The sequence below is a fragment of the Dicentrarchus labrax genome, unplaced genomic scaffold, assembly GCF_905237075.1.
Source record: "Dicentrarchus labrax unplaced genomic scaffold, dlabrax2021, whole genome shotgun sequence".
NCBI classification, from domain to species: domain Eukaryota; kingdom Metazoa; phylum Chordata; class Actinopteri; family Moronidae; genus Dicentrarchus; species Dicentrarchus labrax.
Window position 1 is genome coordinate 6,078,030 of NW_026136720.1, and position 11,714 is coordinate 6,089,743.

Genomic DNA, 11,714 nt, shown 5'->3' on the forward strand with positions numbered 1-11,714 from the left:
ATTCAAAGTAATAGACCTTTAAACAGTTTGATGTAGCTGTAAGTTTCCCTTTTTTATCTGCTCAAAAGTCTTTTGATACATTTTCTAGAAGAATAATAGCTCAAACAGAAGTTTCATGGTTCTGCTGAAAGAAACCTTTGTACATGGTTGCCTCAACAGCATTGTGACACAGGAGCTGTTGGCAGATAAACAGGACAGATAAAGGGAGATGAGTTAAGGTGCCTGCTTACACTAAAGGAAATGCTATCTTATGGTTCTTGGGGTTGTAAATAATCAAAAATGAACAATAATGCATGCATAGAGAGTATACATAAGCATAACAAACATAAACAAACCACATCAAGGAGAAAATACACATAATTCAACGCAGACTGTGTGTCTTAAATTTGTCCTTGAAAGTAGGTCTTGAACAGAGCAAGACTTTAAAGGCTTCATTATTGCCATTGCCAGAAGCAAGCCACCAGCAGCCTCTACATAGTGACTCAGCAGCTGCTGATAATGCTGCTGCTCTTTGTAGTGTACATCAGCTCTGCAGAATCATACACACTTGAAAATAGCCACAGAATCAGCTGAGGAAGAAGACTATTTTTAATACTGGGAGCACAGAACAGATCACTTATAAAAAGCATCAACAAAAAAGAATATACTTCTGGAGCGTCATCTTCAATTTAGTGAATCGCTTCATACAAGACTGCTGCTGGCTTGGCCCGGGAGAAAACTCCCAACTTGATTATAACCTACACTGGTACCTTAATTGAGTCAACATGCTATTATACCAAAGCCCATTGGAAAGGACTTGGAAGGGAAAAGCCAAGACTTTCTTCTCTGAAGGCGAGTCTGTGCTGCACATTCTCCAAACTGCCACACAGCTCCTTGTCTGCTATGCCAAGAGTTTGAACCCCCAGGGATGTATCACACAGCTGGGCAGATGCACACACTCTTGCACATGCACGTTCGGAGTAGACCAAGTAATGTTCTTAACCATTAATAAGAGGATCTAGTCGCCTGCTCTACACAAGTAGTTTATTGATGGCCTGATTTCTCAGTTTTGTGGGGACGTTATAAATAATCACAAGGACGGAGCATGGAAAGGAGAAGCCACAGCATTCTCTTTGCTCTGCTCTATCAAGTGTATGTGTTATTCTCTGTCCACTGAAACATACATTATACTGATAAACTCTGCACTTCACTTTGCTTTTGGCTGTTAACAAACATACATTTTAAATGCTACAGATACATAAAATAACAGCCAAAGACTATACAAACAAGCTCAGTGGGATACCATGTTAGTACACACTGATGTTTGAGGTCATACTGTGGTACATGACCCCAAAATGTCACCTCATCTCAGCACAGCCCTACAGTGAAAAACACATTCATTTATACTCACATTTAGAACAATTAGACACGCATGAATGGATGAAAAAACATCCAGCTAATTAAGACAAAGACTATTATTGACAGGTGATTAATATTGATAATTGTACCGATGATGACAACTGTGAAAATGAGGATGATGATAAGAATACAGTTTTAAATATTTTCATAAAAAAAAGAAAAAGAAAAACCTATAAAATAAAACTCCAAACTGTGCTAAGTCAAAGCTGAATAATGACTGTAGAAAGACCTGGATGGTCGTTCTTAATAATTAAGCAGGCATGGTCTAAATATGTGATAGCTAATTCTCGGTAATGACAGTCAGAGCTCTCAGTGCAACAGACAGCAAGTGAGACTGGGCTTAACTGGGGCTGACATTACAGTAAGCAGATATCGACAAAGGCCTTCAAGACCAAACTGCACTGCCACCTGTCCCCCGAAACACGAGCGTGTCACACTCGGGTGGCCTCTCATTGTTGGGCCCGTCTGTGAAACTAAGCACTAAGACCCACAAGAGCATAAATGTCAAGTGCTCAGCTCATGTAAATGAGTAGAAACGTTTTTTTCTCCTCTTTTCCTAATGCCACTCTCCCAGTCATTTACCTTTTCTCTTTCTGGTAGTATGATAATCATTTCCACAATAGAACCTCTTTTCAATGCCAATAACTCATTACAGCAACAGTGTCAGGCTGTTATTGCTTGTTATTATAGCAATAAATAACATGTCTAGTTTATTAAGACTCATACAAGCAGCTTAATAGAAGAAATATTATCCCGGTTCATCACAAAGAAGTTATATCCTTGGTGGAGACATGAATGATAAAATATGGCACAGTCTCATTACTCTGACATCACTGAAAAATGAATGCTGGGAGTGTTTCATTGATTCATTACATGAAAGATCCCACGCTAATGAGATTTAATTTCCATTTATCAGGCCTTGACGTGTCTTTAAGCCTAGACTTGGTCTAATGAATAGCTGCCTTGTAAATGAGCTGTACTAAATTTGCATTTGACCAAATTGACACGTTAACAAGTCCCTTGTAATTTACTGTGAGCCTTCTACTATACGTGGCTTATAAACAGGTAGTTATTCTATTGTATTACTACCTCTATTAATCTGTCACATGAACAGCAGCATTTGGAAAGTAAGTGAAAGCATGAAGTGTGTGTAGTTCTAGAAAAAAACCCTTTGCTCTTCTCTACTAGGTGTTTAAGAGTATCAATTCCCAGTGAACTCATTAATACATTTCCATCTGTAATAGCTGATTCAGTGAAAACCCATTTGTCCATATTTAAGCAGATGATGACACAAAAATAATGTCTTTCTCGTGGCTTGGCTGGTTTGTTCTGCTTCTGTTTATACATACAGTTACAGGCTTGGATCCCTGCCAGCAATCATGTAAAAAGGATTCTGGATGGGGATTATTACTGCTGTTGGCTGATCTGATGTTCCTTTATAAAATCCCCACAATAGCATAAAAAGAAATGGAACAGGGTAGAGAGACTGTGCTCAAGGCAGACACAACTTCAGGCATCTGAAATAGCACTAACCCATTTACCCAGGATGAATATTGGCAAAATCTTATGAGCTCATGTATTGGATCATCACAGCCCTCCACTAACCTATATATGTGTCTGACTGTTTCGGATAGCCCTACAGAGGCCCACTGTGCCTGAATGATCTAGTTATTACACGTGCAAATTAAGACAGAAGTAACACGTTTTTCTATTTGACTCTGGTGGTCTATCGGTGGCATATTTTTGTTTTGCTTGCTTAATTTTACTTTGTTGAATTTAACCTTTACAGAATGCTAACAGTTTGTTTCTTAAAGGGCAGTCACAGTGGGGAGATTTTATTGTATAGCCTCCTCCGACAGATGAATAAGTAAGAATATGTTTAGATACATCTCTTAATTTAAAGGGCAAGAAATGTATTGCTTTGACTATTGCATTTATTGCAGTTCAGCTCTTTCTGTTTTTCTTTTTTTTCTTCATCATTCAGTGTCAATGTGTTATGTATTAACATTTTATGATTTTAAGATTTTAGAATTATTTTCCCAGAACCGACACCAAACTACATTAAACTGAAAATGGATAACAACACACAAGGATTCTGCTTTATGCATATAATAGCGACTTGAATGAGGCCTGAAACAATGTAGACAAACAGATGAAAATCCTCCAAGTAAGATAAAATGTGATTTTGGCTTTACTGTCCTCTCATGACTACTGATCCCAAGGCTGAAACAGAGTTAACCTGATAATGCCTGTCTGCAGACAGCAGTTTGCTGATGTCTGGAATTGAATCATAGAACATACCTTCCCCTGCCCCTTTGCTGAAGTATTTAAAGAAAAAGGAAACAAGGTAATACTCTAAACTGAATCGGTGTCCTTTAACACAGTGAAATATTTGGGCATGTGAGAGTTGACAGACAAACAATTATGTTGGCAACATTGGCAGAACCTAAAAAGAACAACAAATGTGATTTGGCCCAAAAAAGATTTGCCTGGTGAGAGGATGAATATGTTCATTTTTTGAGTGCATGAGTCATTGCTTTCAAGCTGACGGCCAGCTGTATGGGTCTCAGTACAAACTTATTATACATACATACACAGAGAAATGCACACCACAAAGATATGAGGTCTTACTGAATTGTTCAGTACTGATTTTTGAGGCATTTTAGAAGAACCAACCTACCTTTAATTATCAGAATAAGGTTTCTATAGCAGGCAAACAAGAGGTATCAGCCAAGCAGCTGTGAAGAACACACCACACACACATACATACATACATTCCTATGTGTGTCAAGAAACCTGAGATACCAATTACAGAGCCCTCTAATGATATAATTTCCTATGTTTGCCAGACTCCTTATTGCAAAAAAAAAAAGAAAAAGTAATTTAATGGTTGTGTAATTTGAAAAAAAAAAAGAAGAGAGAGAAGAAAGAGTCTTTTGGTATTAATGCTAGCTAACTACAACCCCACACATGGTTCTGTTTTCAGCTAAGCCCATTGCGTGACTGGCTCTTTTCAGTTGGCAGGAGCTGCGTATGCTGAGTGCAGTCGAACAATCAAGATATGGCTGTGTTGACATTTGGTTTATCGGGGAAGCTTTTAAGATGGGAAAGATTCCATTGTTTTTATCAGTGGAGTTCCATTAGATCAAGCCCTCTGCCAAAACTTGAACAACCCAAAAAATTGTGTGACTTCATAAGGGGTACATTTACTATAAACCTACACCAGTTGCTTTCCGGTGCTCCTACTTGTCAAATTTAGCCTACATCAAACAGTACAAGATCAAAGAACAGATTTAAATCAATAAAGTGAAGGTTATAAATAGAATCTAAGTTGGAATGCTAATCCAAATCTTGCCCAAGATCTAACAGGTCAATAAAGCTAAAGCACAACATAAAGTTTTGTAGTCGGACAGGTTGCCAACATCTTCAGTAAATTAATTCAGTGGCCTGATGCGGCCAAAAATGAGCATGAGAATGGAGACCTGACTGAGGTTGTGCCTGCACTTCATCAAATATTTATGTGACCCTTGTTTTTGTTTTCCTGAGGGAATAGTTTTTAAGATATGAGAAAAGGGAGTGCAAAAAGTGGGGGAGCAGGATAAGGGGGAGGGGTGTAGTATGAGAGTCTAATTGAGAAAGAGGAAGAGAGGCAGCAGAGGAAGAATGAGGGAGTTTGAGTTACAGGTACAGTTAGCTACAAACGAAAAGTGACTTTTCCTAAACATTTTAAGTGAGTCTTGGCCTACTGTGTAACAGATTTAAGGACTTAAGTTCATAAAAGCACCACAATAGACATACAAGCTAAGCTCACAGGGGTCTCCCCAGAATTCATTGCTACGATGGTATAACCAATTTCAAGAGTGGATTATGATGGTGCAGTGCCAATGTGTCACACACACAGACACACACCAGACAAACACAAAACTTCGCTTTCTGCAGTCCTGATTTTCTTTGAAAGAAAAGACAGGAAGGCAAAGTCTTGTAACCAGAGAAGCCCAGAGGACTGTGTCACTCAGCACCCTCCTCTACTTTGCCTGAGTCCTCCCAGCACAGAGTACTCTCCGGCTTCAAGTCCTGTGTACTTGGTTAGGTTAAGCTTCTCTCGGAAGGAATCGGTTTTCTAAAAGTCAATATGTGAGCAAAAAAAAGGGGAATGGTCTGTGCAGGGTTTAGCAAATACTCACTGTTTCTAAGTAATTGCTGTGATGTTGAAAGGTCCAAACCTGGTCACAACCAAAGTGATTTGGACTGGAGTAGTGAAAAAGAGGCTGGGCTGAACCGCACCATCTGCTCTGACAAATATATAAATAATCGGCTGTAGTTCATCAGAGCACAGAGTGATTTGGGCTCAGCACAATATGGCCTCAATGTTGCCTTCTGTCAAATTGTGAACTTTGCATTGCACAGTTCAAGCTCCCAACACTGACAGGCTGTTAGCACAAGAAACTGTAAGCACTGTCAGGCCAATCCTTTTGTGATAAATGCAAGTTTACTGCATGCTTGTGTACCAACAAACACCAAAAGAACAGTTTCTATCACAGTCTGAGAAATATTTTACAGTTTTACAGCAGATTTGAACAAGAACAGCTTACTTACAAATTCATGCAATCTCTAAACCCCTAAATAATGCTAAATCGCATGGTAACAAGACTAACTTTTGTTATTTATGCTATGTTTGGACACTTGTAGGATGCTAAAACTGCAGTGGAAAACTGCCTCGGTAAAACTTAAAAATGGGTACACAAAATCACAAACAGATGTACATTCACAGGCCCCCACTATGGTACCTTCACATCACAACCTACCGGTATGATGCAGGTAATAGCGGACGACTGGAAAAAATTAGGTAAATGAGACTGCAGCCATCCTTAAAATAGCTGACTGTATGATAACTTTGGCATGTGGATGTGATATCAGAAAAAGATACTGATAGATGCAGATTAGCAAGTGAAGGACTAACATTAAAAAGCAGTTTTTAAAATATATCTATCTGCTGTTATTGACCCACCCGTGACCAGCAGACCAGCTTTCAGGGTCAGCCACAGGCTGCTTTCCAATAGATCTTTCTGGTCAAGCTGCAGGCATTGTGAGAGCAAAAGTGCCCACTGTTTGGCTCTTGATAGGTTCTACCCATTGATCTGCAACGGGGTCCCAGCTCTAATGAATAATGAATGGCCATATTGTCATCCCACACAGATCACATTTCACATGGCAACGGACTGCACTGGTAATTAGCCAAGCCTCTACTGGCCTGCAGCTCGCTGTGCTGAACTTGCCAGCCACTGCAGTGCAGAGGGAGTTTGTTGAGGTGAAATTGCAAGAGCACTTTATGATATCATATGTAAAGTTTCTAATTTTATCCTACATATTTGCAATGATCTTTCCTCTTTGATCTAGGGTATAGATGCAGAACTATTTCTTTCACAGAAATTGAGCAGAGGACCAGAAAGACCAAGAGAAGCAAGGAAGCAAGAAAGAGGAAAATTACTGTATGATGTCGGGTCTGGAGGAACAATTATACGTAGGTCGCCATGCTCTATTTGACCTAGAAACTATAAAGTGTACTTTTCTGAGTCTGTAAGAAGAAAGCTGTGTGACTGATGATTTCACTTTTGAAACAGACCATGGAAACACAGTTGTCATTCAATGCATGAATTAAGCAAACTGCAGATAGATGGGCAAAGATGATGAGCCCCTCATGTCATACAATAACTAGTACTATTGTAACAAATTCACATGACATACAAGTAATGCAGTTTTTTTTAAAACTGTACTTTTGTGCAACAGGCAGAAACAGTGTTTGTTCTTTGCTTAACTAAGTTAGTTCTGTATAATACTGACTCAACAGTCAAAGGAACATGTCTCACATCTTATCTCACTTTATTCAATAAATCCATACATACCAAAAAAGTTATATTTTTTAACTTATTTCGCTCGTAAAAATCAACAGTGTGATGAAGTACTAGGTATCCCAGTGTATGGGCCAACATACTGGTAAAGAATGATACAAACTTTTAACTGTAAAAGGCAGTACACTAAATGTACTTCACAAATTCCAACTATTGTTGCACACCTAAACTACAGGACAGATTACAATACAACTGTTAAACCACCGACTCCTTTTGTAGAGTGTTGTAATTTGGACAATTATTATTCTTAAATTTAAAAAAATACCCATCCTTGATGCCCCCATTATGCAAGAATAATGTTCGCCAAAGTTAGAGTGCCTAATATGAAAGGCTAATTCAAAACAGCATGAAGTTGTCTGAAATCTGTCCAAACCATGGCTTACAAATCTATTCTCATGTGATGCAGTGGTCTGCAGTCTGCCACAGGAGAACTGCCTATAATATGCTTCTCAAAGTGGGGTATTTAGTGAAGTGTGAGCATCAAAAACCATGAGGAAATATCAACCAAAACCAACCTCTCTGCTTTGGCAGAAGATGTCTTCCACTAAGAGATAAAACAAACCTGATAAATCCAATTTAAGTATTCTACGACAATACAGAAAAACATGAAAAAAGCAAAGTAAATGTGTGTTAACTTTTAATTTTTCCCATTCTATTACATAGATTGAGCCACACTCGCTAAGTCACTGTCACTGACACATCAAGATGAAACATGGGTGTCAAAATACACTTTAGAATACATATATTATTTATTTATAAGTAAATGTGCAGTTGAAACCCTGAGCATAAACAGCCATAGAAACATCTTTGTCATTTCTATGTATATAGAAGTGTTCGAGTTAGGATTGTTATCATTAGTGGCCATACCACCCACCACAAGCCCATCCTAGCATCAAGAGAACCATCTCTACAGGAAGACTAAATGTAAACCAGTTAACAAACATCCAGCTGATTGAGTATGACGAGCAAATACAAAACGGCAGAAACAGGAAATATATAAAAACTTAAAAAATTATGCAATCATTTGAAATTGTTTATAGTTTACGTTATGACATATTTTGCCTACACTGGGTCCCTAGTTTAACAAAATCTGAAATATGACTACAACACATATGCATTAGCAGTAAACTGAGGACAGTAGGTAGCCCACATTATTGGTCATTAAATTAAAAAGTTGTGAAATGGGCGTGTTATAAGAGCATGAGTTTAAGATTTACTAATTTCCCGCACAAGGCTTTCACCCAGGCATTTACGACATAATCCCATTACAATGTAATATCATGAGTTTTTGTCTGCTCTTAAAACGTGTTCTTTCCACTGGGTGATGTGTAGGGGGAGGGCTATTAGTGGGATCATGTCATTATCTATAAAAGTAAGCCCATGAAAACACCAATCAAGTGGATGGATTAGACCCTTTCTCTTTCTTTAATTACTGGAAATTGGTTTAACTCTAGTGTCTGTGTAATGTAGGGAGAGCCACTTCATCTCTTGTGAAAATCCAGAATCAAGTAAGTGTCTTCATTATGAATATCACAACTACCCAAGGTCATGCAGCAGCCGAGGCTTTAGTCACATGAAAATGAAGACATTAGTGAGTCCATGCTGAGATAAACTACCAGACATAGACTGGTTTCAACACTAAATTAAAGGCAAAAAACACAAGTTGCACTATTAGGACTATATGTAACCTGTCATGTAATTTCTTCTTATTGAGGGGATGACAAGCTTTAAATAGAAAAGTTGTCAACAGTGGCCCTGAAAGTTAAGGCAGCAAGCTTATGACTGGAAGGTCGATGGTTAAGTTGGCCTTGAGCGAGGGACATAATAACCCCCAATTGCTCCAGTGCAGCTGCTCAGTGGCCCACAGACAAGACTGCGGTTGTCCTAAGCATCTCTTAGATGTGACTGTGTGTCAAGTAATGCTGAAATGTGCATTCATGCCCACCAAACCATACTTTAAAGCAATGAAAGGTTAAAGCAAAAAATAAAGATGGTAAAGATTTTTAGGTAATTTGCTGCAATGCTGCATTGAACAAGCAGTGCAGAGAATGGATAGATGGCTGTAGGATTTATCTCTAACCCAATCCTCAGGACAAGAGAAGGTAACCATTACCAGAAACTAATACATCAAAACAAAGATCTTGATTACACCTATGTTGGATCTTTGATGCCATCAACACATTTCTCCGCACACACATACTCAAAAGGTTTACGTGGTAATCGTGTTTTCTTTCAATTTAGTGCAATTTGAGTAGCAGTTCAGTTAGATTAAGTGATATAAGCCATAAACATGCAAGGTTCGTATAACAATATTTGGACCTTACTTCACTAGAAATATCATATTCATTACTTCACCACATCTTATACTACAACAACAAACATTCATGTTAATTTTGGTTTACAGGTGCAACTTGAACTTGGTGTCTATCACTTGTCATATCAATGCTCTTCTAAAAAGCTAACTGAACGACATACAATACTGGTACTGATCAGTGTCAGTTATGTAACACAAGGTACAAATTAGTGGATCATGTTGTGTGGGTCAGAAAAAGGTGTTCTCTTACCTGCAACCGTTGAGTCAGCTGCGATCACCATTACCAACACCGTCATCCCCAGAAACACTGCACGCTGGCCATGGGCATGCATAAGAGCCTGTAGCATCACCACCAAACCCACAGAGGAGACTAAACCTGCCATGGTACGGCGAGGGTAAGGTCAAGGCATTTCACCCAGTTAAGAAGACAAGATTCATTCCAGACAGTGAAGGTTTGGGTTATTTCAGGCTGCGTGGTTTGGTCTCCTTTAGTTCAAGGCCCCTCCTTCAGTAACATGTGCTCGCAATGAAGAAAGGCTGTTGAAAACAAAAGAGCAACAGTGTGACACTCAAAACAAAGCAACCACATTTACTGTTAATACTTGACCATCACTCCACAGGCTAAACTGAAGTACACGTAGGCACACGCTCTTTTTGTGTTATTCAAAACCTTTATTTGATTATGGATTATTCCAAAACACACAATAATGACACTACTTGTAACACCTGTATTAACAGAAATACTCATTTAATCAAGATGCAGATGGAGATAATTCTTCTAGAATTTACTTTTAAATTATTTCGTTCATAGGAAATGTACCATTTCTATTTTCTATTTTATTGGTAGGCAACTTACTACATTTTGCATGATGTTGCCTACACTGGCACTTTGTATTTGTAAAAAAATAAATACATATATATATGTATCTCACAACTTAGACACACAGAAGTAGAATTACATAAAAAAAAAAACTCCCCCAACCCCATGTTAAAATAAATAATAAAAACTGGTGCACATAGGATTGTTTTATGTTGTGAGAGCCACATTTCATGCACATGGCCAACCAGGTCACTACAAGTTAACGTTAATCACATTCGTCAACTAACCACAAGTAAGGAATTATTATCCCATTAATCGAGATTAAACAATCCAACTAACTCCCCATAGGCGTATAAACGTGTAACGTGATGGAAAAAGGCAAAAGAGGACGCCACAAAGACCCAGCACGGACTTCACCCCCCCCGGCTTGTGTGGCTAGCTTTCAGTCGCTCTCTCAAAGGGTCTCATCAGTACAGTCTCTTGTCCTACATCCCGTCCCGTTACTTGCAACTTAACAGTCATGGCTCTCCACAAGGCTAGACAAAAGCAGGTTACATCCCCTCATGTGAGTGACACAGCAAAACGCTTGAAACAGGTCACAGCCAACACACTTTGGTAGTATTTCCCCAAGCTAGCTTTGAGAGCAAGGATAATACGTTTTTTTTTTTTTCTTCTTTTTCTTTCCTCCTTTCCCCCCAGCCATTCCTGTCAGCCCTTGCTCATAGCTGCGCATTCAGACTTACCAAAAAAAAAAAAAAAAAAGGAGAGAGAGACAGGACCAACTCTGTCAATTCCTTTGTCTGGGTGACGAGAAAATATCCGTGGGTGGAATTAAAAGCTGTCTGAGGCTCTGTCATTAACCTTCGTGTGACCACCTGAAGTTATCTCAGTGTAAACGCACTGTGTATGAGCTGGGAGCTGGCTTTCATCTGACACTCTTTTGGTTAACAGTTTACCTTCTCTCGTCCTGAGGATTGGGTTAGCCCCGCCCCCTGGCTGATCTGATTAGTTTTCTAATTTATCGAAACGCGCTCTCATTGGCTGCTGCTCTTTTCCGTCAAAGTGGGGGTTTTAAAAAACTAGGTTGGTCCTCCTCGGCTGGCGTCTGCGGCTTCCACGGCAACGTTGCCTCATGCGATGATGCACTTTTAAGCAAGGTATAGCCATGGAAGGATATATCACTGTCAGCCTTTTTCATTGGCTGAATGGAGTTCATCTACTTGTCATGCTGAGGGAAATCAGAACAAGAGTTATCAAAGTGACACCATCTATT

General features: G+C 39.0%; 1 protein-coding gene across 4 annotated transcripts in view; it reads right to left on the reverse strand.

Annotated features, from left to right (window-relative positions):
- The window catches only part of si:ch211-1e14.1 (UPF0606 protein KIAA1549), a 38,242-nt gene extending 26,802 nt beyond the window's left edge, over positions 1-11,440 (reverse strand). For 2 of the 4 annotated variants that reach the window (XM_051382373.1, XM_051382372.1), the window contains exon 1: positions 9,872-11,164. In XM_051382373.1, coding sequence (XP_051238333.1) covers positions 9,872-10,004 — 133 coding nt within the window. In that variant the 5' untranslated portion in view covers positions 10,005-11,164. Of the gene's footprint in view, positions 1-9,871; positions 11,165-11,184 lie in introns of those variants that run through there. The other 2 variants (XM_051382375.1, XM_051382374.1) reach the window with 2 other exon arrangements.
- Between the last annotated feature and the right edge of the window lie 274 nt (positions 11,441-11,714).